Source organism: Pantherophis guttatus, chromosome 4 (assembly GCF_059756535.1).
Source record: "Pantherophis guttatus breed Tessera chromosome 4, ASM5975653v1, whole genome shotgun sequence".
Lineage (NCBI taxonomy): Eukaryota > Metazoa > Chordata > Lepidosauria > Squamata > Colubridae > Pantherophis > Pantherophis guttatus.
Window position 1 is genome coordinate 135,613,231 of NC_142066.1, and position 26,445 is coordinate 135,639,675.

The following is a 26,445-nucleotide window of genomic DNA, read 5'->3' on the forward strand; positions in this document are numbered from 1 at the left end:
CAACAGATACTTTCAAAAGAGTTTTAAAGCCTGTTTCAAATCAGATGGCTTAAGCTCAAAATGTTTTGCCCATGTCTCCTAACATCCATGAGCATTATATTGGGGATTTTGAGAAACTTTTTATGCCTGTGCCCTGAATCCTATCCCCTTTTAAGGTTGTGTGAAAGTTTATAACAGGGCTGTCAAACTTGTAGCCTGCGGGTCGGATGTGTCACACTGTGGCCACGCCCATGCCCAGTTTAGCGAAGGGGAAAAAAGTCATGATACGTCATGTGGTGACGCCACAAGTTTGATATCCCTGATTTATAACATGCCAGAATTCCTCATGTGACCAGAATGATTACTTCCACAGAAGTAATTCACCTTAGTAACAATGAGAGAATATTTGAAATAAAGATGATGTTGCGCAGTTTCATAATGTGTTAATACGTACTAGAGGATTAAAATGTCAAAAGCAAAAAGAAATGAGTCCTGCCAGATATTGTTTGCTTTATCATACTTAGAAAAAAGTAATACATTTTATGGGCAAACTGATTTCTAGATAATATTGTTTGTGAGACAGTGATAGCAGTCATGGAATCAATACTTTATAATAAATTTTATATTTTATTTGAGAAGAGGCCTTGGCTGCATGCAGTACATACATACAGTATTTACATATTAAAAAGCAACCGAGTTATCTTTAAGTGTAGGTGTTGTATACATTATGATGAGAAAAATATTGCATTTGAAACAGAGGCTTAATGGATTTACCTGCCAAGTGTTTTTAGCAATATATGAACACATACAAAAAATAGTTTCTATCAGGTTTATACACAAATGGTACTTTTTACTAGGTAGTTAGCACAGAAATATAGTGGAAAATAATTGTGTGTGGGTGCATGTGTATAATTTTTCTCATGAAATGAAAGGCATATAGATTTGATAAATAAATAAATATTTTTTCCTATTGTTTCAGTGATCTACTGTCTTCAGAATATCTTGAGAGGCATATTGACCCCAATGGAAAGACGGTGGAAGTTAAAGTAAGAGTCTGCATGCTGATACTTATTTTTGCTATACTGTTACGCGATTCAATTGCCAAGTTGTAATGCAAATGCTGTTGTTAGACTCCGATTCTAGGCAGCTGAGGTGGTTTTTAAGTGCTGTAAACCTAGTAATATTCCAGAGAGGTATACCTCTGTATTTTGTAATTCTGTTGAAGGATTATCTTTCATAATAAAAATTGATATCTGAATGTTGCTGATTATAGTTCCCACCACGAATGAACTTTTGATAATAGTTGTAATATAAACTAGCTCATGTTAATGCTTTCAGTACATGCTTACTTCATAGCATTGGCATGGAGAAATCTGAACGGTATGGGGAATTCTGAGTGCAGCTGGCTCCACATAATTATTTATATTAAGAACATAAATAGAGTATAGAATCTTGCTGTAATTTATCACACTGAGAAATAAAAATGTTTAAACTTATTTATTTAGGTTTTTTTTTTTTTTTTTTTTCAGAATTGTATTTGTATAGACAAAGTAATCTCTTTGGAAAGTATATTGAATAAATGTAGGATTTTCAAAGTTCTTGGTTTTGTTAATTTTTATGCCAAAGCAATTTTCCACACCTTTACACTCAACTGATTCAATAAAAAGGTACATTAACATTTCCTAGTGTTTTGTAGTTACAGACTTGGCAATTAAAATTCAGGAAAGGAATTCATTTCTAATGTCACACATCAGTTTTATTTGCCTTAATATATAGTAAACAAACAGTACAATTAGTTGTAAAACATTATTAGGTGACTTTTCCAGTTATTTAAAACAACAAACAGTACAATTAGTTGTAAAACATTATTAGGTGACTTTTCCAGTTATTTAAAACAACAAAAGGATTAAATGTAGATTGCTATCAAAGAGGATGAGATATGTTTCCTTTCCTGCCAACATAATTTAAAAAGGTAAAGGTTCCCCTAGCGCATATGTGCTAGTTATTCCTGACTCTAGGGGGTGGTGCTCATCTCCGTTTCAAAACCGAAGAGCCAGCGCTCTCCGAAGACATCTCCATGGTCATGTGGCTGGCATGACTCAATGCCAAAGGCGCATGGAACACTGTTACTTCCCACCAAAGGTGGTCCCTATTTTTCTACTTGCATTTTTATGTGCTTTCGAACTACTAGGTTGGCAGAAGCTGGGACTAGTAATGAGAGCTCACCCTGTTTCGCGGCACTAGGGATTCGAACTGCTGAACTGCTGACCTTTCGATCGACAAGCTCAGTGTCTTAGCCACTGACAAGTTATAATATCGTGTTTCCCCAAAAATAAGACCCTGTCTTATATTTTTTTGAATACTGAAATAAGTGCCTGACCTTATTGCCATGTGCTCAAAAGCCTGTTTGAGCTTATCAGGGGATATCTTATTTTGGGGAAAACAGGGTAGATATATATGAATTATCTTCACGATCAATTTTTAAAATTGCTATGATAAATTTAAAATGTCTACCATATGCTACAACAAAAATCACCATGTTCAAATCCAAAATATTTTTTTTATAAAAGAATTGTAATAGTACTCATTAAAGTAAATATAGGTTAAAAGAACCTGTCCATTCCAACGTGTAAATACTAAAGTTGTTGGTATTAAAGGAGATTTAAATTTCTATCTATTGGATATCTAGCAAGTGCTTTTAAAATCCAGTTAGATTATTCTAATAAGAATAGTGTTTTTCTATAAAGTAAAGCCACCGAGACTATTTTTGACAAGCTGAAAGATAGGTTTGGGATGGAAATACTTACCGGTAAATCAAAATTTTCCTTCCTGTGACCTGAGAAACACTAAAGCATTTTGTTATTATTTCAGCAAATCTTGAGAGACTTCAAAATAATTGGCCTTTTAAATGTAAATGTCAAAAAAATTACAACATTTATGTTTGGGCAGGGAAAACATGAATGTTACTGGCACAACATTTATGCCATGGTCTATATGCTATAGACTGTACATTACAATTCCTTAATTTTGTGGCCTTCTTCAAAAACTTTTGCTAGATTGTAGCATTCTTTAAAATCTATTGTTTAAATTTTGATTTGTGGCTGTAAACTGGCAAGACAATGGTTTAAATGTGAAGAAGTATCTCGTTAAGTGTTAGGGAAACTGGGACCCTCTTTTAATACTGACACTTGGATATTCTTTTTTTTACTGAGAATAATAATGGGGTCTACTTCATTTCTTGGTTGTTCCTCATGCGATAAAATTTGGATCATGAGATCTACTTTTTAAAAAAATGATTCTTGAGATCTGTTATCCATTATAATCTATTCACTAACAGCCATGATTGGTCTTGTGGTTAAGGCACCAGGCTAGGAATCAGAACATGGTATGTTTTAGTGCCAACTTAGCCATGAAAGCCAGCTGAGTGACCTTGGGCCAATCTCTCTCACCTCACCGGGTTGTTGTTGTGGGAAGAATTGGAGGAGGAAAGAGCATTTAGATATGTTTGCCACCTTGAGTTTCATTAAAGGAAAAATGGCATGAGAGGGAGGGAGGGAGAGAGGGAGGGAGGGAGGAAGAGAGAGAGGGACTCAGACACACGGACTGTAGACAGACAGTCAGTCAAACATTTGGCTTAGTGGATTTTTTTTTTTGCCCCATTTGTACTTTAACTCATAATGCCTAAATTTCTATAGTTATGTTATAGCTTTTCTATATGTGACAACTCCCAAGCTATATACTCTGGGAAGTGTTTCTGTGTCTTGACTTTGATTTATTTAATAACTCCTTGTGCGTTTTGAGATATAGCTTAGCCAAAACCAGTCTGCTTTATTTAATTATCATTACCTCCGATTATCTCCATTTTTTCAATGTGATTTTAAATATTCCTAATAGTTCATTCATTTTTCATCTGATATTTGATCACAGAAAGGGTAAATGCATGTAAAACGCCTCCTAAGAAGGAGTACATGCTACAATCATACTTTTACTTTTAATAAGCGTATTAGCAATTCAACAGATGTAATAGGATTTGTTCTAAATCCTCCACTGATACTCGTTTAGTTTCTAGTGAATGCTTACATTGCAAACAATTACTGGTTTCTTCCTAAAAAATCCCAGCAGGATGAACTTTAAGAAAGAGAAAAGTTAAATCTATCTACAGCTTAGGCAATTTCTTAAAACACAAAGAATAGCAGAACAAGTATCTTGTGTCTATTATCCCCGTCTACAAAACAAATAGTTTCTATATGCTTAATTCCAAGACCAGATCACCAGCTTGCATATTTTTAAAATTATTTTTCTCAAGGCTTGATATTCATGGAAGGAAGGAAGAAAGAAAGGAAGGAAGGAAGGAAAGAAGGAAGGAAAGAAGGAAGATACTTTCAAATCTCATTAAAACAAATAAAAATCATGTTTAAACTAGCTCACTGAATGCATAGTTGAAGAAAAAGAACTTGATTACCTTTTGAAAGTACTGAGAGCAGATCCTGAGGGAATTCATCCCATAGCTTGGAATCAGCATATTTTTATTTCTGATTTTCCAAATATGCCACAATTTTACTCTGTATATTATCTGCAGTAAACCTAATGTTTCATGGTAACTGGAAGCAACACAACTTGTAGAGAAATCTTATTCTCTGGCTCTCACCCCAAGTTTTGGCTGATGTGCCATGATTTTTTTCCCATCAAGAATTGACAATGCCAACTTTAGGGACAGGTGGTAGTGACCCGAAGACATGTGTTTATGGTGGATAACATTCATAACATAAAGCAGAGTGGTCATGTCTGTGGAATAATTAAAAGAGGACATTAGACAAAACAAATATTACGTCCACATTGCAGAGACAGAAACAATGCTATTATTATTGTTATTTGTGTAAGTTATCTATGTAAGTAACTTAAATAGGAAAGCACTTAATATGAAAGATTTCTTAGAATAAATGGAATATTGATCTCTATTCCAAGCAAATGCGCCAGGAATATATCTATTATGTAAAGCATTAGTGATGCTATTTATTTGTTCTCACACATGCATCCTAAGTAGCTTCTGAAGAAAAAGTGGGAGAAATTATGTTCTCTAATTTTTGGTCTGGTCCAACATATTTGTTGTTTATCTATTCTTTTTATAGATTTCCATTCCTGTCTATTTTTGTCCTTGTTGGTTACACATTTGAGAAGATATCTTTGTCCTTCTTTGTTGTTTGAATAATCTAGAACAAGATATTATTATTATTATGGAAACTGTCACCTTATTGTGTTTTATTATGTTCTCAAAAGTTAGTTTTTCTTCAGAAAAATGTTCCCATGTGTTTGTGATATTTTGCCTATTCTGTGGCCTAGTATCTCTCCCAAGAAGATTATGATCTAAAGCGCCTTAATTTTCTCACTAGTTTTCCTTCCTTGTCTAGCAACTGGTTCAGAAATCAGGTCTTGTCTTAATAAACTAAGGGAACTCCAGACCATACATTTCTCACTCTCCTGTTTCTTGCCCATCATCATTGCCTTTGCATACTTCTAGCCTTTCCCCAAACAAGCCTTAGCTTGCTTCACCCCATGTCAAAACTTTTTCAATTTTCCATTCACATGCTAAAATGGCAACTCATTACTCAGTTATATCACCACTATATATATGCAAAAATTAAGCTGATTTTCACATATTGGACAGTGGTAACCAGTTTTCTCAATCTCTGCATGCTATAAACGTATTTAAACTAACTTTGTTCCAGTATTTTTGCAGCATTTTTGTGAGAATATGCATGTGCTATGTGCCTTTAAAAAGTTCACTGTATGGGTAATTGCATTATCAAAATGAGCTAATAAAGAAGTTGAAATGTAACCCCCTTTTCTCTCCATCTGACAGAGAAATTGGAACTATTTCTCATTCCAGTTAGTACTGAGCAAATTCAATAGATTTCTATAAGCTTTCTTTTTTATTTTGCAAGTTGCTAAGTTAAGCCAAGTTGACAATTGAAACGTGAATATTGTTGTCCTTCCTCAGAAGCAGAAAAGAAATTGATTCAGGAAATCAGTTTCTCCCCCTCTCTCTCCCACCCATTTCCTCCTCCCAGGAGGTAAACTATTCAGGTTTTTGACTTGCATAATTCACTTTCTCCTGGGGTAGCCCAATTAGAATTTTAAAGTTAAAGTACAGTGCACAATGTGTTTCTGTTCCATGGAGATGTATTCTGCTGCCAGTTGTGCTTTGTTTGGTGAACTCCATTTTTCCTCTCCTTCCTTCAGTGCAAAGCTCCCTGCCCACTCCAGGGATTTTTCTAATACTGAAGAAATTTGGGGCTAATGTTAAATGCTCATGTGGTGTAATGAGTACTGTGCATAATTCTGTGCATAAAAGGCACTCCATTAGATAGTCAAATATATACCTCTTTTGTTTTTTGTTCATTTATTAGTTCTACATGGCAACTTCACAACACTTTGTATTTGAAATTGGCTTTAGTCAGAACCACTTGAAAGTAAATATTATACGAAGGAATTATTAAGACCTAGCAAGAACAAACTATTATATGACAATAATGTTCTTGTCAAGAATCTTTTAATTATAAGATCAAAACGAACTGATGGGATGAATATTAAAACATCACATGCATTCAACTCTTGGGTTTTGCCCTACTTGGGAAGAGGTATTTATAGGATGAATGTCAAAGCAAAACATGCATTCAACTCTGTGTTGGGTTTCTGACACTCTTGAGGAGAGATCTTAATTCTTGGTAGAGAATATGTCTGGCATATTTATTAAAAATACTGTAGAAGAATGGAAAATAAATGACATTGCAATCACAATGGACTGAACTTTCTGATTTGATACCTTCTAAATGGCACTCAAATCCAATGCTTCTGAAGAATAACCAGGGCAAAGAAAGTTGCAGTTGGTTTAGGGTAGAATAATGCGGCACTTTAGCTTCCTGAACTTCTAATGTATATAGTAACTAGGCTGCACGAAGAATTAGATTTTATTCTATGTAAATTTGGATCCATATAAAATAATAAAGAAGTTTTTGTAAAGGAGAGTGTGTGAAAGAAAGATTTCAAAACAAACAACAATTGTTTTTATTTTCTTGTTTTGTTTTTTTGAAGTGTCTGGATTTTGTTCTTAAATGGGTCCAGACTTCCTGTATCACAGTAGTGTTCCAGTGCAAGCAACTGTGTGATTATTCTCTTGCCATTTTATTTTAGTTTGAAAGATCCTTTTCCAAAAATAAGTCAAGCACACAATTTAGATAGTATTATATAACAAAAAAAATATACTGGGTATTTCACTACTTTTTATTTTCAAAAAATGGACTGGGAGAGCAATAAAAATACATTATGTAATAAACTATATTATTTTTTATCATTTTTAAATCATTCAGGAATTGTAGACAGTGCCTATTTAATTTTTCCACAGCAAATAGGTAACAAAAGAGCTGCTTGCTCTATCCATTGATTTTTTTTTTCTGCTTTAGGGAAAGTTCTGAAATGGAAATTGGGAAAAATTGATTTGGGAAGTAAGTATGTAGGGGACTTAGCAATAACATGGATTTCCCCCCCCCCTCTGTAACTGCATTACTCTAGCAAAAATGCTTTTGGAAAACTCCTTTTGCTGATCTTTACCTTAATCCTAATCCTAAAGATCCAGATTCCTAAAGTGGAATCTGTAATTCCACTCTGTGTAATATTTCCATTTTGGTTTAAGTGACATAAGTGGATGCACATGACATTCTATGTGTCATTTGAATCATAATGATATTGTGGAAATGACACAGGATGCCCTACTGTTTGGTGCCTTGTTTTATAATACAGTTGTAAAATTTGAATAAGGTAATGGAAATTTCCCTCATTGTATTGGAAGTTCTCCAAATGTGGTTGCTTAGTATGTATAACAAATGACCTAAGGGGAAAAGGCAATATTGGAATAATTTACATCATGGTGAATTAAGATGAATATGTTTAATCCTTTTGTGACCCCCTTAGCCTTTCTTTTCTCCTATAATTCTTCCCTTTATTTTTTCTTTCAATTTTGTTCTAAACCAAAAGGTGAAGATTAATTTCTGAATTTACAAGAGTTGGAGAATTGAAGTGGCTTAGAAAAAAGATGAAGCAATTGTCAATTCTTTTGTTTTCAACTAAGCCAAACCCAGGACTGTTTTTTGAAAAGAGAAAGTCACTGTATTAGGTTAGAAGGCTTTCTAACCTGGCATTTTCTTAAGAGTTGTAACATATTCAGAGAACTCCATGTTGGTTTGTACATGTTTGTATATATCACGTTTCGATCTACACTGATTCACATCTGTGCATGTGACTTATGTTAGAGAGTTGCTAGAATAAATTAAGCCAAGAATTGCAACTGCCTTAGAGTTTGCGTTTCCTGCTAGTAATTATTATTATTTGTTTAGAATGAAGGAAACAAGAAAAAACAGTACCTAATTATCTTCCCTTTTTGTAGGTGCGATTCAAAGCCAGTTCCTTTGCTCATAAGCAAAACAATCAAGGAACAGCTTTCTGAGCAGATGCTGTCATATCTTTCTTGCCAGATGTCAGAAAGCCATCGTTCCATGCCTTGCAGCTGACCACATAAAACATTGAATCAATAGCATAGGACTCCCTTGTCATTAAGGACACTTTACTAGAGCTGATACAGTACTTGTGTTGTTTCTGTGATTTCATTTGACTATACCTTGTTTTCAAATCTGATATTTAGAATAATGATTTATATATTATGCTTTTGCTAAAAACTAGGTGACTTTCCAAATAAAAACCAATGCAGACATCTCACTTAATCATTGCAGTTCCCTACATATCTTCTTCTTATTCAAAGTATTTATTGGGACCTAAAAGGGATGGAGTAGATATCTATGATTACATATTTATGTCTCAGAGGTCTAATTGTCGCATTTATTGTTACTTAGAAATTTATTCAATTATTATGCAATTTTGTAATTACATAATTAGAAAGTTAGAACCATGGAACTGTATTATAAAACAAGGCACCAAACAGTAGCATACGTTCAGTAAAAAAACCAGGTAAATTAGTAGGTTGTCATCTAGCATAAACAATTAATAAATTCTTGCACCAACTATAATGAGAAGGGAATAGAATTCTGCAATGAGGCGCAAACATTTTGAACATTCCTTTTTTGATTGCCATAAAATAACAAGTGTGGCATGCTTCTTAGATCTTCTTTATTGGACAAGTACATAACTTCCCATTCATCAGTCTCAGTCTTAAATATGTCCCAAATTATACCCAATGAAAAAAATCAATAGAAGAATAGCGTGAAGGAGAGAAATAGAAAAAAAGAGCTACTTGACAAACATGGCTAACTAGCTTTTCAGCAGAATACGGCCCTATTCACTTTCTCTCTTGATGTCATCCAACAATTCTGCCACATCTTTCTGATTTTTTAAAGGTTGGTTCTATAAGCTATATCTTTCTATATGTCTGCATTCCTTCAAGATGTTTTCTTGAAATTTGATTGGAGTGGAATGATGTTTCCCTAATGCATTGAGTTTCTAGGCCATACAGAATGAAGTTCATTTCATAAATGCCACAATATTATTTGTGGGCACGCACAATGACTCCTCCCTCCCTTTTTTCTCATTGTACTAGTAACTTTTGTCTCAGTGCAACTTGAAAAAGTTGCATGCTCTTTCTGCCAATGGATATTTGTGATGTTTTAATAATTGGTAATAAAATTTACCTCCATGCTGAGAACAATGATTTCTCAACCCAGCTCCCTTGCAATGGCTGCCTGATAGGAAACAAAAAGGTTAATCATCTATTGGTATTTCAGAAATATCAGACAACTCATTAGCTTGGCTAGATCAGGGCATCATTGTGACTATCAAATGATGTCACTGATTGCCTCTTCTTTCCTTGGGAAAACAAATTGTTAAAAGACATCTACATAAGAATGATGGAAAGTGTCACTTTACTTCCATCTGGAAGTGAGGTTTTTAGGACAGGACGACCCAACATGGAAAGCGAGCTTTTTATGTCATATTTATTGATTGCAATTTAATGTGTTCTAGGGAAATAGAGATTCCACATATAGTATGAATGCATAAAGCTAGTTTTTAATTTTAGTTAATGTAAATGTATTTAGTTATTATTAACTAAATACTTTTAAAATAAAAGTATTATTTTTATTAATATTTGGTAACAATATTGATTCATTTAAGGTTCACTTATATTTCACTGTATTCCCAACCAGCGAAGATTAGTCTATATTAGATGAGTTGAAGCATGGATAAATTATTTAACTAATGACAAAATTAACATATTTCAAACCGAAGTTAACATATTTCTATTATAACAATGGGTTATGCTTCTGCAGGGTTTTTGTTATGTGAAAAAACTTTGTTGAAAACTTGCACATGTCTGCAAAGCTGATTTGATAAATGACTGTTACAAGGAGACTTTTGAATTATAAGCAAAGATTATGTTAGAATGTTGCTTTGGAAAGCCATTATTTGCAAGCAAGCAAAAAGTATTTAAATCAGTGTTTTTCAAACTCTGCAAATTGAAGATGTGTGGACTTTAAGTTTTAGCTTGCTGGGAGGTTGAAGCCTAATGACCCTAAAATTGCCAATTTTGAAAAATGCTGGTTTAAGCCATAACTGGCAACTGAGTATATGAGCTTTCAAAGTAAATACATATTCAGTGGAGCTAAATTGTGAAATCTATTGACCATATTCAACCTAGGATCTGTTTGTCTTGAAGATGGGCAGAACTATTTTCTGTCTCAATTTAATTGCAATCATTTACTGTAAAGTTTTATAATCTTTGGGGGGGGGGAAGTACAGACAGTTCAACTTACAACAATTCATTTAGTGACCGTTCAAAGTTACAATGGCACTGAAAAAAGTGATTTATAACCATTTTTCACACTCATGACCTTTGAAGCATCCCCATGGCCACGTGCTCAAAATTGAGATGTTTGGCAATTGGTTCATACTTATGACCGTTGCTGTGTCCCAAGGTCATATGATCACCTTTTGCAACCTTCTCACAAGCAAAGTCAAGGGGGAAGCCAAATTCACTTAATAACCATGTTAATAACTTAACAACTGCAGTGATTCATTTAACAACTGTGGCAAGAAAGGTCGTAAGATGGGGCAAAACTCACTTAAAATGTCTCTCTTAACAACAGAAGTTTTGGGCTCAATTGTGGTTGTAAGTCAAGGACTACCTGTACGTGGAAATAAAACCTACTTGGAAGAATTCTTTAATTCTTTTATTAGATCCATTGACAATAGTCTATTAAAAATTGTGTACATTTAAAAGTGCATACTGTCTGATATAAAGCTATATCAGTACATTTATTACTTGTAAACCACCCAGAGCTAGGGAGATGGATGAGGACTAATTTGATTAATAAATAAATAAATAAATAAAAAGAGCAGAGGGGAGCAGAATTAGTGCCAGTATTTTCTGTCCTTCCAGACTTCTTCAATTAGAAGTCAGCATTCAGCATTCAAGCAAGAGTAAGCCAAAAAAAAAAAAGCAGTTGCTTAGTTTGGGCCAACCCTATGATCAGTTATATAGGAAGGCCCACCTAGATATTGGTGTATTGTTCAGCCATTTATTTCAGTTTATCTGACTTTAAAACTTATTTTGGGGTTGGACTGAGAACCGTCTTTGGGACATGTTGGAAATAAAGTGAATTCATAGTCTTTGTTCTAATTGCAGGGAGGAGAGCACTGTTATTATCAAGGTCACATCAGAGGGAATCCAGATTCATTTGTTGCTCTGTCCACCTGCCATGGACTTCAGTAAGTTTCGGTTAAGATAAAATGAAATGATTAAAATGGAACAAGATGGTTTTGAAATTTCATTTTCTGCTAAAAAGTAAGTCTACTTCTTTGGAATAGAGATTGGACAGTGTTATGAAAATTGATTGATTAGAATCAATTCATAGTTGGGTTTGATTGCAAATGTTGTTATACAGTATTAAATAGATTAGCTCCAAAGTCAAGGGGCTTTACTTGGGACTGAAAAATCACTTGGGCTCTGCACTCTGGGACTGAAAATCCTCCATGGCTGAAAATCTTGCTTGGATTTCAGCCACAGAGGATTTTCAGCTAAGAAGTGAAAGATTTCAGAATTCTTTACACTCTGGTTTAAAAATGCTTTGGGCTGTAAATCCTGTTCAGATTTAGGCTTTTTTCAGCCAGAGACTAGAGAGAATTTTCTTTCTAAGCAGCAGTGACTTTTTAGCCTTCCCTGCATTTATTTTCTGGCGAACTGGCAAGGAAGATTGTAAGTTATTTTGCAACACTTGGCAACCAATTGCAAATGTGAATGAGTTTTCAAGCACCTAGATTGCAATTGTGACTACAGAGGTGGTTCAGTGTGCAAAATTTCAGTCAGGGATCATAAATCCCTTCATTTAGCTTCATAGTAACTTTAAATGGTTGCTGAACAAATGGTCATAAATCAAGGACTACCCGTATGCCATTGTGTGAAATCTGTGCTTCAGACCTTAACCCAACTGCAGGCTTATGCAAATTAATAAAGGTAATTTGCAAGCCCTCATCTCATAGCCTTTTTCTACTCCTATCTAATCTGTAACACTGGGAACGCTACTTTATTTTGCAATACCATAATTTCCAAATTAATGTATATAAAACATTTAATACATTTTAAATGCTAAGGATTATTTACTTGTTTGTTTATATTTCATACAATATGCATTCATATGCTTATATTTCATATGCATATTTCATACTTACTGTATGCTTCAAACCAGAATGCTCATCCTGGTAAGATATTACTTCTAAGGTCAAGTGAGGGATGCTGCTGTTATAAATAGAAGCACTTATCTCAGGATTCTCTATCATCTTCCAATTTCCCTGAAAGGCTGGCACTTATCTTAGGGGAACTTCATTGATTGATGGCTTAATTCTTTCAGTATCACTTTTCAAAATACATTTAAACATTATTATGTACATATTTTTCAGAATTAAGGATTGTATTTAGTTGCATGTAGGAGTATATGTGTGTGAGTTTTAAATTGTCCATTTTACCTTTTCTCAAATTGATGTGTATGTGTGTGCGTGTGCGTAAAACAAAGAAATTCATATATAATCATATTCTTCCATTCATTTTTGGAGACTGCCTGGACATATCCTTGTCGTTTTCTTGGCAAGGTTTTTCAGAAATGATTTGCCATTGCCTCCTTCCTGGGGCTGAGAGAAAGTAACTGGCCCAAGGTCACCCAGCTGCCTTAATGCCCAAGGCCTGATACCTTAATCACTATATGAAGCTGGTATGCATGATTTCTGTCTGTCTGTCTGTCTGTCTGTCGGTCTCTCTCTCTCTCTGCGCTTGTGCGTGCATGCATACAGGCACACCTACACAAACTCTTTTGCAAATTTTTGGCAAGTTAACAGAATAGCAGAGGTGAAAGGCACCTTGGAGTTGGGTCCAACCCCCTGTTCAAGCAGGAAACCATATACCATTTCAGACAAATGGTTGTCCAATCTCTTCTTAAAAACAATCAGTGTTGGAACACCCAAAACTTCTGGAAGCAAGTGGTTCCACTGATTAATTATTCCAATTACCAGAAAATTTTTGCTTAGTTCTAAGTTGGTCTCTTCTTGATTAGTTTCCCATCCATTGCTTTTTGTCCTGCCTTCAGGTGATTTGAAGAATAGGCTGATCCCTTCTTTGTGGCAGCCCCTTAGATATTGGAACACTGCTCTCATGTCACCCTTTTCATTAAACCAGAACATACCCAATTCCTGAAACTTTTCTTCTAGTCTCCAATCCCCTAATCATCTTTGTTGTTTTTCTCTGCACTCTTTCTAAAGTCTCAACATTTTTTTTATATTGTGGCAGCCAAAACTGGATGCAATATTCCAAGTGTGGTCTTACCAAGGCATTATAAAGTGGTACTAACACTTCATGTGATCTTGATTCTATCTTGTTATTGCCTAAGATTGCATTGGCTTTTTTTGACAGCCGTAGCATGCTGCTGGCTCATATTTAAGTGAATGTCCACTAGGACTCCAAGATCCCTCTTACAATTATTACTATTGAGTCAGGTGCCACCTATACTATACCTTTGCATTTTTTTTTATCTAAATGTAGAAACTTACTTTTTTCACCATTTAATACCATTTTGTTAGATAGGACTCAATGTTCAAGTCTGTCAAGATTCTTCTGTATCTTGAGCCTGTCTTTTGGAATATTGCCTACTCCTGCCAGCTTGGTATCATCTGCAGCTTTGATGAGTTCCCCCTCTATCCCTTTGTCTAAATCATTGATGAAGATATTAAAGACTACTGGGCCTAAGACAGAGCCTTGGGGTACTCCACTGCACACTCCCCTCCATATAGATGCAGTTCCATTAAGGATTACATGTTGAGTGTGGTTGATCACCACTTACAAATCCATTTGGTGGTAACGCTGTCTAACCGACATTTTCTATCTTATCAACTATTAAGTTGTGGTCTACTTTATCAAATGCCTTGCTTAAGTCTAGGTAAATTAGATTCACAGCACTTTGCTGGTCCTCTAATTTTGTCACATTGTCAAAGAATGCAATAAGGTTTGTCTGGCAAGATCTGTTTTTGGTAAACCCATGTTGGTTTCTGGTTATGACTTTGGTTTTTTGTTTGTTTGTTTGTTTGTTTTTTGCTTTAATTTATATGCCGCCCTTCTCCAGAGACTCAGGGCGGCTTACAATGCGTTAAGCAATAGCCTTCATACTTTTGTATATTTATACAAAGTCAGCTTATTGTCCACACAATCTGGGTCCTCATTTCACCTACCTTTGAAAGGATGGAAGGCTGAGTCAACCTTGAGCCTGGTGAGATTCAAACTTGCAGTAATTGCAAGCAGCAGATGTTAATACAGTTAATAACAGTGCATTAGTCCACTGTGCTACCAAGGCTCCTTGTTTATCTCTAAGTGTTCGCAGATTTGTTGCTTGATTATTTTTCCAGAATCTTCCCAGGTATTGATGTCAGGCTGCACATTAGGTTCATGTTATACAACTGAGTATCCTAAAATAGTACTTTAAATACATGTCTTTTAGGTATTGGCTGCATGATTTTATTTTATAGTAAAGTTTTAGTTCTTTAGTTCTCTGCCTAACGATCTATCATTTTGTCTGTCCCTTTTCTTGTCCCTGTTTCTTTTCAGTAATTTAAAGAAACAGTAAAGTAGGATGCTAGCTTTATTTGTTTTGATGCTTCATGTGTAATTCATGCTAATGATAAAAACTTAAGACTAGTCAATTTGGGAATATTTTAGGCAGTATACCACAAATGCAAGCAAAGTCCAGTTTTATCCTGAGGTATTCTGTGCAAGCTAGAATCTCTAGACCTTACTAGTTAACTGTAACTTGAGAAAAAGTAGAAGATTGAGAAATATGTTATTGGAGTTGTTAAAATTTGAAAAATATTACAATGTAAAATTTGAAAGCCAAATGCATAACTTAAACTAGATTAAAAACAAATATTATTTGCAAGGATATAAAATTATGAAGAAATATAATGAATTCTGTGTTTATGGAGATTCTCAGTCATCCAGGTTGTGGTTGTCCCATAGGTGCTCTTTCAAGACGCAACTGGACTTTCTGGTTTTTCTTTGAAGATGTTTCGCTTCTCATCCAAGAACCTTTTCCAGCTCTGACTGGATAGTGGGGAATGGAAGGATTTATACTCCTTGCAGACAGCTGGTCATTTGCATTGTTTAGTGGTCATTAAGAGATTTATCTGTGGAGATTTATCTGTGTCATCAGGGTCACCTGAATGGTGCAGATGGGTGTGGAGCCTTTTTGGAACTGTTGAAAGGACTGTGTTGTAGACTGGAAATAGATGAATGCCATTATTTTGCTAAACAACTAATTTCCACAACGCTGTCAAACTATTTACTAAGACTGTATTACTGTTATTCTTCTCATCCTTCCTATTACCTATCTCCTCCCACTTATGACTATAATCATGTTGCTTGTATTTTTATGGTTTATATTGTTCTGTTCGTTTCCTAATATGATTTGATTGCTTATTAGTAACCTATGATTATAGGATAGAATCACAATGATTCTTGATGAATGTATTTTTCTTCTTCTTTTTTTCCTTTTATGTACACTGAGAGCATATGCACCAAAGACAAATTCCTTGTGTGTCCAATCACACTTGGCCAATAAAGAATTCTGTTCTGTCCTGTCCTGTCCTGTCCTGTCCTGTCCTGTCCTGTCCTGTCCTGTCCTGTCCTATCCTATCCTATCCTATTCTATCCTATCCTATCCTATTCCCTGTTGAGAGAGGGCTGTTCACTTTTGACATAGATGGCCTCTTTGACCGCTCTTTCAAATCAGCCAACATAACATACATGCACACTTCAAACCCAAGAATACACTAAGGCAGAAGCTTATCCACCCCAAGGATAAAACACTCAGACACAAACTGAGCAGTGTGGTATATATAGTACAATGCAGTGAACCATGTGCAGATCTGTACATTAGGGAAACAAAACAACCAATTACTTCATAAACATATGGCACAACATAGGAGAACAAACCCATCAGGACCAGGGGTGGGTTCTACTTACCTTTATTACTGGTTCGCAACGGGAGCTTCTGCGCATGCGCAGATCATCCATTATGACGTCCAGGTGGGTGGGCGGAGCCTCCCGTCGCTTTTACTACCAGTTGGCAAGAACCAGATGGAACCGGAAGCAACCCACCACTGATCAGGACTAGATTCAGCAGTCCATCTGCATTTAAAAGACAAATGCCACTCTTTTAAATACAGCAAACTCCACATTTTGGACAGAGGGGGAGGGATACGACATCATCTAACCCAGTCTACAACCCAGTCCTTTCAACAGTTCCAAAAAGGTTCCACACCTATTTGGATGAGAAGCGAAATGTCAAAGAAAAACCAGAAAGTTCAGTTGCCTTTTGATAAAGCACCTTTGGGACAATGAATGCTGTGGTGTAAAATTAATTCTATTTCCTTTTAATTTCTGTTTATCTTCTGACTTTTGTTCTTTTGCTTATTATTTACCCTATCTATGTTTTGTATAAAGTTGGTTATCCTGAAAGGAAATAAAGACATGGATATACATGTATGTATGTAATGACAATTTACGTACAATCTTTAAAAAAAGAAAAGAAATATAAATCACTAACAACAACAAAATTTCAAAAGATAATGAAAACTGGAAAATTTCTGCCTGTCTGTCTAATATACTCATATAAATGTGATTAATTAAATGCTGAGATTAAGTAGAAAAAATGTACTAAATAACTGTTCCTATGAAAAATCAAGGACAGGAATTAAAACTCAGCTTTTAACAAAGATCAGAAATCAGTAATTAATTTAACTAGGTACTACAAATAATATATTCATATTAAACAGTAAGTATATGCAAATGAAGAGAAATCTGCCTAAAAGGATCCTTGAGGAAAATATGCATTGATTTAAAAAAAAAATATTGCAACTGTACAAAGAGATATTGATTGTTTTATATAAAAATTGTAGTCTCTGGGGAATAGATGAGCAGCTAGTTATTCCATACTCCATCCCACTGAGAATGCAGTGTATAAACCTGCCATAGTCTAATGCATAACATACATTATTTAATCAGCTTGCAGTTATACGTGCAAGGTCAGAATCCAAGTATTAAAAATACTTGGCCAAGAGAGATTCAGTCCTCTGAAGGATCTACAGTAAATGCAAAAGAGGACATGGGTGGGGAGGCAATTATGTGCACTGTTATATCTGGTAACATACTTTATCTGTTCAGAAAAATAGATGCTATATAAATAAACTTTCTAAATTATCATCTTGATTTTGATTTTCAGCTTTTTCTTTAAAAAGTTTTTGATCTGTAGAATACAATAGTATAGTGACATTTCCCCCCCCCTTATTTTTCTGTTTTTAAGATTCTGAAATTTTAGAGTGTAGATCTTCTAAATCTAAAATTTGTGTAATTCCACTTCTTTGTTTGTATTGAACTTTTCAAGAAATATCTGCAGTGAAATGAGAGTAACATTATATATGGAATATAAGCAACTATATGTGAAATTAAAGTGATAGTACTTATTCAATAAATTGTTTATAAGAGAGACTGCCCCATGAATACTTTTCTAATTCTGTCATTCCCCTGAACTTGTACACACAAATCTAAACACCTTCTTGAGATCAGATGTTGTCCTCCAGGTTGTCTTTACAGGTATTTCTTAATTTATGACCACTCATTCAGTGACTGTTCAAACATGAGACCATGCGTAACAAGTGGCACAACTGGTTTTCAAAGTTATGGCTGTTGAAGTGTCTCTATGGTCACGTGGTCACCATTTATGACCTTTTTTGTTGGCTTCCAACAAGCAAAGGGAATTGGGAAGTTGGCAGGAGGTTGCAAATGGTAACCATATGATGTCCTCATTTAGCAATGGAAACCAGGAGTGCTCAAATTGCCATGATTAGGCAGTGCAGTCATATGCTTTATTATTACATTGTTTAGTGATGGCAATTGTAGTCCCAATTGCCCTTGTAAACCAAGCACTATCTGTAATTTCTTCTTTTACTTATAGCCTGTCCTGCTTTGAATAGCCAACAGGGAGCTGAACCTCATTCTTCTTATGCAGGAAACATTCGGCTTTCCAGCAGAGGTGTTGATGTTTAGACAGTACAAAAACTGAAAAAAGATAGAACTACTATGCTCTTTTTCACTCCTACCACCAGTGTAGATCTTTGATAGCACAACAAATATAAATCACAGGGACTTGACAGATTACAAGCCAGAGTTCTGAAGGAGCTGGCAGATGTTATCTCAGAACCATTGTACCATAACTTTCAAAAATCCTGGAACACTGGGAACTATTTGAGGATTGGGAAAGAGCTGATGTGATTTTCCATCTAAAAAAAAAAAAGGGAGGGGGGAACAGACTCAGGAAACTACAGACCAATCAGCATAATATCAATATTTAGGAAGATACTGGAAAAGATAATTTAAAAAGAGATCTGCGAAAATCTAGAAACAAATAAAGTTATAACTAGAAACCAGAATGGATTTATTAAAAATAGATCATGCCCAATCTTATTTCATTCTTTGACAAAGTGACTAAATTAATAGACCAGTGAAATGCTGTGAACATAGTATACTTGGATTTCAGTAAGGCATTTGACAAAGTAGACCACAGTCTATTTTTTAGTAAGGTAGAAAAATGTGGGATAGACAGCATCACCACCAGATGGATTTGTCACTGGCTGACAAACTGTACTCAAGGAGTAGTCCTTAATGGTACTACATCTACATGGAGGGAAGTAAGCAGTGGTGTACTATAAGGCAGAGTACAGAATACAGTGGTATACAGGGCTCTGTCTTAGGCCCAGTACTCTTCAATATCTTCATAAATGACTTAGATAAGAGAATAGAAACGGAAATAATCAAATTTACAGATGACACTAAGCTAGCAGGAATAGCCAATACCCCAGAAGACAAGCTCATGATCCAAAAAGATCTTGACAGACTTGAACAATGGGCCCTATCCAACAAAATGAAATTTAATGTGGAGACAAGCAAGGTTTTATACTTAAATACAAAAACAGTAACTGGGAGAGGGACCTTGGAGTGGATGATCATTTACATATGAACCAGCAATGTGTGGCAGCAGCCAAAAAAACCTAATAAAATCCTTGGTTGTACAGAGACATAAAATTAAAATCACATGAAGTACTACTTTATAAAGCCTTAGTAAGATCACACCTGGAACACTGCATCCAGTTTTGGACACCACATTACAAAAAAGATGTTGAGATTTTGGAAAGAGTGCAGAGAAGAGCAACTAGGATGATTAAAGATCTGGGGACTAAAACATATGAAGAACGATTGCAGGAACGGGGTATAGCTAATCTAGAGAAAAGAAGGACTAACGGCAATATGATAACAGTATTCCAGTATATGAGGGGCTGCCATACAGAAGAGAGGTCAACTTATTTTCCAAAGCATCAAAGGACAGGGGAACAAAACGGATGGAAACTAATCAAGGAGAGAAGCAACCTGGAATTTAAGGAAAAACTTCCTAATAGTGAGAACAATTAACCAATGGAACAGTTTGCCTTTATCAATGGAGGTTTTTAAGAAAAGACTTGTCTCAAATTGGATAGGGTCTCCTCTTGAGCAGGGGATTGGACTGGAAGACCTCCAAGATCCCTTCCAGCTCTATTCTGATTATATTACAAATATATGAATTCCAGGGACAGAATATCTCTTGCAAATTGCAAGTTGGTCTCTGCTTGAGCACAGACAATTTGGGAGAGCTTAACCTTCCTCTAAAATAATTGGCTCCATTGTCAAAATGGTTTTTATCCTCAATGGGTAAATATCATCCTAAAATTTAAGTACAGTGGATTTAGCAACCATTGTTATCACATGTGGGATAACTGCATGCACTGATTTGATAGCACTGTGTACATATTTGAATTGAAAAATATGCTATTATTATTTTAAAAATGGCACTCTGTATTCAAAGTAAATCCTTTAGAAGTTTTAGTGCAAGAATTCTCAAATAGAACCTCTAGTATGTGACAATATACTGCCCTTTTGTACAAGGATAATATAGAAAAAGTATATTGTTGTCTCATTTGCATACACTGCTAAAGATTAGTTCCCAAATCATTGGCATTGTATTTTGTAGACTTGCAATAGGTACTGACTTCCAACAGGTCACAGACTTGCGAACTACAGATAGTTACAAATAAACATTTCTTGAAATCATTCTAGTTAATAAGCATGTTTTTAAAGCAAGATCCTAATTATCCTAAAATAAATATTATAAGACATTTTTACAAGCTTGCAGTTTTTACTGTCCACTGGTGGCAAACCGTAAGTGCTACCACTGCCAGTATAAAGAATTAAAACTCAAAATCACTATGATCAATAATAGTTTGATATGATTTTTTCTGTGCTGTGAAGAGTTCTGCAACAGGTGTATTATATAATAGAATGGAAGGTAATAAATAGTTGTGCTGTTCATAAGAGAAGAGAGGAAATTACTCAGGATTTATTGCAGGAAACAACTAAAATTAATTTCCTGAGCTAGTTGAAGGATTAAAAATTACGGGGCAATAATAGCCCATTTCTACATGAGATTCTCTTTTACATGTAGTATTATTTTATGTACTTAGTTAAATTATAACACGCAAGTCAGAGAGCTGCCTTTTTTTTAACAGTGGAATGTTCTATGATGGAAATCACACATATCTTATTGAGCCAGAAGAAAATTGTACATCTCAAGTAAGTACTGTAGAATTAAAATACAATTATCCTCAGATTGTTCTTTAAATAGTTAATATATGACTTGCACTTCTTACATAGATTCTAGTTGTAAGAATTCAGAAATAAAAATGAGTTTAGAAAAATATTTTTTAATGTATATTTTTGCATATAAGTATATAAGTATGCAAGTGTGTGTATGTGAACTGGTGCTTATATGTGTCTATGTGCATATATTCAGAATACTATGATCTGCAATTTCCTGGGTATAAAAATGTATAGTTCTAGCTAAAGTATCAGCCTTAGAATGATTTACTAAATTTAGATGTCTTTTATTTTAGGAGGAATTCCATTTACACTCAGTATACAAATCCAGATTATTTGAATTTCCTTTGGATTATCTTCCATCTGGTATATTTTTAATACTCTTATTGTTGCATTTATTTTGTAGCTAAATCATTGCTGGTTATTTTTATTCTGTTGTTATTAATAATATAAAAGCCTCTCTGAACACAGGATTAGAAAACAAACAAAAAAACCAAACAAACAAAAAAACCACATTTTCCAAAAAAGATCTGTAGACTTTTGATATTGCAATAGTAATTCAATGATTGGCTTTCTAAAGAAGAGTCTTTATAGGTCAAAAGAGACTAGCCTGTTATACATAAAAAGCTAACCTGTTAAAAATCAGTTCTTGTCCAAATGCTGAACGTTTCAAGAGAATATTTTTGGTTCTGTAAAATTTTAATCAGTTCTAACAGAACTTTCAATTTATGAAAAAGAGACTTTTTTCCCCTCCATAAAACTAATTTATAGTAAGCAAGTCTTATATTTTCTTCTACTCCAGTTTCTCTACTCCAGTTTCTTAAAAACAGAGCATGGGAAAACTGGAACCATTTTTCTCTTTAAGAGGCTCTCCATGAAAGTTAGAACCCTTGGAAATCAGGATCCTAAATTGCATTGAGAGCCTTCATACATAGAGATACTTCTCCATTATGGTTGCGTCCTACACAGAGGGTATGTGGCACGTGTGCATGCATGTAATGGAAGCAGAATTGGTATTTTCACCAAAGATGAATTTCCTGTTATTGATTTCTAAATGCCTGAAAAAGGTTAATGTCAAGGTTTGATCAATGTTGTAGCTTCATATAGTTTGTCATATTTTATAGTGTTATTTGATATCTCCACTATATAGATCATGTGCTTATTAAACAGTGTTTTCATTGACTTGTAAACGCCTGATGATTACATTTTAGCTTGGATTTTCATAACTTGTTTATTTAATACCTTCTGTGGCTTCTGGTTATCCTAAGATTATTTTATGGCAGTTCAGGTCAAGAAATATGTAAAAAGACTTATTTGTTAATGAAAAAATACCAAGGCTAATATCTGAGTCCAAGAATACATTATGCAAGAAACTGTTCTGAGGGTTTATGTTTCCTTTATGTTTCTTTCCTTTCCTTAATGTTTCCTTTAATTTAATTTGAAGTGTTTCAGTGTACCTTGAAAAGTATTTTGCTTCTGTTTTCAACACTCTATAACCCACTCGTCATATTCGTGAACTTGTTATGGGTGAGCAGGTTTTTTTGGTGAAAATGCCAACTCTTGCACTGATGAATTTCCAATATCTTGTTTTTGTGGCAATAGATAATATGATTATCCCTGTGTATTTTCTTGAGTTTTGAGTAATTCTTAAAATATTTAAAATAGGTATTTATTCAGCCTTGTGCTTTGTTCATTTTGCTGCTAAAAGTGCTAGTCTTTTTTAACTGTCATTAAATTGACTGTAATATGTGTCCCATTCAGAATTCTGGCACATGAATACTACATCACAGAAATTTGGTGTGAAATCAAGCTATAAAAGAAGAAAAAGGCAGGTATGCCCTCTTATCCTGTTATTTATTTTTTTTGCAATCTTTTAAAAAACATATTATTCAGGCTTCCTTTTTTAGTAAATTCAAGACACATGATTTTGCCTGCTTTATCATATCTCCATTATAAGCCCCCTTTTTCATGCTGAGAACATCCAATGGTGTTCTTTGATAATACATATCAATCCAAAGAGAATAGTCTCATCAGAGGCTGGGAGGAAGGCAAACGTCCCCTTCCATTTTGCCTGTTGCAAAACCAACAGGAAAATGATTTTTACAGCATGACTGTTCAAGGCAATCAAATTGAATAATTGCTATTTAGAATTTTCTCTTAGTGGGTGTAGTAATCACATCTCTTCAATAGCAGGCATTTTATTTTCACTTTGATGAGTGAGTGTTAATATGACTTGCATCTGACTAAGCTGTGGGTCTACAATCTGTCCAGGGAATGGGTGTCACCATACAATTTCACCTAATATTTATTGCAGGAGCTAAAATATAAAGAAATAATATATATTAAGAAGATAAAACACCAAAATGCTTATTAAGAAAGATAAACGCCCAAAGTGTCAAGAACAGAGCAATTTCAAGGACTGTTTTATGAGATTTTGAACATTTGGATTTTTAAATAGAAATAGAAAAGCAAATGAATATCATTTATACTACTTGCCTAAACATTGAACCAACATAGAATATTCTTAGGTATCCCTGTGCCCTGCATCTGGGGGTAGGCTTCTGGGCATTATTGATTAAGTATATACAACCTGTGAAAAAATAACATCACACAGAATAAGCATTTTGTGATGTATATTTTTTTAAACTGAGAAAAACACAAATATAAATATCAGCCATTAATAAAATATATAGCTTTGAAGATATTTAATACACAGAGGAGTTCACTAATGAAGCTAAGGGTTATAGGAATTCCTTTAAAAAGATGGAATCTTATCAAACTGTATTTTGAAAATTTATTATTAGATTTATTTATTTATTAAATTTATATGCTGCCCATTTAAGTCCAATACTGGTCAATATAGCAATATAAAATTATCTGTTATATTTCGTCTAAGCTTACATTAGAACTAGATTGCTTAATTTTCTGTCATTCAAATGTTAGAAATTCTGACATATTTTTTTTCTAATTTGGTATCATGAATTAATTTTAAGTGCAATGAAGGAAAGAAATCAGCTCAGAATAATTAGTCTAGAATCAGGTGTTTGTTGCTGACCTTTTTAATTATATACAGCATCTTCCTCTTTCTGTAGGTCCAACTGAATTTGCCTAGAGTTGAAGATGAAACGAAATATGTTGAGCTAATGATTGTAAACGATCATCTAATGGTGAGGTTTTACATACAAGGCTTTTTAAAAGTTATCAATAATGCATGCATAGCTTTGTGTCTATAATAGATTCAACAATAATGTACCTATTGCAAAATGATTCTAATCATTCCACTGAAGTCGGGCTGTCTGGAACTTTGCTGGAATCACTCAACAGGACATCTAAGAGCAAAGAATAGATTGGTAATTACAACAGACCTTGGCTTCTTTCTTTTTTTTTTCCCTACAGAATATAGCATTTTTTTTCTGAATAATTTTCCTGAAGACCACATTTAGCTTTTTTAAAGAGCTGTTTATATTAACTATTGAGTGGTTGGGCTAACTTTTTCTGGAGGTAGAAGTTGTATTGCTTTGTATTGAAGACCCTCTCTATATTCGTTGCATCACACTGGAGATTGGAAATATCCTTCTCCCCTTCAGGCGTGATTATATTTTCCCTAATAGTACAATATCTACACCAAATATAGACAATCTTTTTGGTGAATAAATAAATTTGGAATTTTACAAACATGTATAAACAGTTTTCACAAATTGCCTTCCATAATAAATGGAACTAGGCTCAAAACATCTGTTTATCAAAATGCTGCTCTATATTATCCTATGATGCTGTCTTTGGCTTTTTTTCTGCTCATGGGATCATATCATAAAACATTAGGCAGCAATTATTGGAATCTAAAGATGTCTGGGAGGTTTATGTGAGCTCAGAAGCATTCATGGAAAAGCAGATTATGTTAAAAGGTGGTACTCTGTTTTACGGCATACTACCTTCTTAAAAAATTGGTCTGAATCATCAGGGAGCTTATCTATTGAAAAAGAAATCTAAAATATATACATTACATTGTGACTTTGCAAAACTGATTTAGATATGTTTTGGGCAAAATCGGGCATGGATTTTTCTTTACAACTGCTGGTGATTAGGGAATTTTTTAGCAAATCGGATTTAATGCCAATATACCATGTTTCTCAAAAAAGAACGTTGGGTCTTATTTTTTTTTGACTCCCGAAAAAATGGCTAGGCCTTCTTTTTGGAGGGTTCTAATTATTTACTAACCTCGCGGCAGTGGCACCGATAGCCCTGCCCAGAAGGAGCCTACTTCTGGCCCAGTTCTTCTGCGGCTGCTTGCTGCCACTCACACGCTTCATCCCGGCCTCTGTTTTGCCTTTAGATACCTGCCGGAAGCCCTCTGCAGCTGGTAATAGATCTCTGGATTGATCCGGAGCTTTGTTATCGGCTTCAGATGCCTTCCAGCAAGCATCTGAAGGTGAAACGGAGGCCAGGGTGATGCATGCGAGTGGCAGCAAGCGGCCGCAGAAGAAACGGTCGCAGAAGAAGGCAAGGCAGGTGTCGGGGTGTGTGAAGCCTGGTAAGTAGGGCAGCTCCACCTCCCCATCCCCACCCTAATTTATTTTTTACTTGTGTGCCTCGCCCCACCTCCTGCACCCCGGGGTGGGCGGGGTGTTAATTAGGGCTAATTTTGTGGGTGAGGCTTAATTTGATCACATGCGCTCAGAAATGTGATAGGGCTTCTTTTCAAGATGGGTCGTCTTTTTGGAGAAACACAGTACTTATTTCAGGAGCAAGAATGACTTTGAGCAATATTGAGTCAGCAAATCTCTCTGTAGGCATTCTGTTGGAATTCTGGGTGCTTGAAGAAAGATACAGTATGTCATGTGATAAGCTGAAGTGGAATAGATCATGCCTTCTGTCATGAAATGAATGTATTGTTTGGCTTGTTTAATCAAACTTTATATTTCTTTGTAAGGATTCCCTGTATGTTTGGCCTACAGATACATTATTATTTTTTCTTATACTATATACAAGCAAATCTAGAGATAAAGCTTTTTACAAGTCAGAAGGTATTTTCCCCCCACCCTCCAGTTCCAGATTTTTTAAAATGGAATTTCCATTACAGTGGAATCATAATTCCTCATTTAAACTCTAAGTAAAAGGGGGAGGGGATCTCATTTAAACCATTATATCAGGTGCCTCTTAGTAGAAGAGGTTATTGATTGTTTTCTTGC

General features: G+C 34.8%; 1 protein-coding gene across 6 annotated transcripts in view; it reads left to right on the forward strand.

The window, feature by feature from the left end:
- ADAM22 (ADAM metallopeptidase domain 22) overlaps nucleotides 1–26,445 on the forward strand; it is a 146,225-nt gene that overhangs the window by 63,855 nt on the left and 55,925 nt on the right. For all 6 annotated transcript variants that reach the window (XM_060684509.2, XM_034402341.3, XM_034402345.3 and 3 more), the window contains exons 4-9: nucleotides 959–1,025; nucleotides 11,666–11,748; nucleotides 21,169–21,232; nucleotides 21,553–21,622; nucleotides 23,018–23,088; nucleotides 24,349–24,423. In XM_060684509.2, the coding sequence (XP_060540492.1) occupies nucleotides 959–1,025; nucleotides 11,666–11,748; nucleotides 21,169–21,232; nucleotides 21,553–21,622; nucleotides 23,018–23,088; nucleotides 24,349–24,423 (430 nt within the window). The remainder of the gene's footprint in view (nucleotides 1–958; nucleotides 1,026–11,665; nucleotides 11,749–21,168; nucleotides 21,233–21,552; nucleotides 21,623–23,017; nucleotides 23,089–24,348; nucleotides 24,424–26,445) is intronic.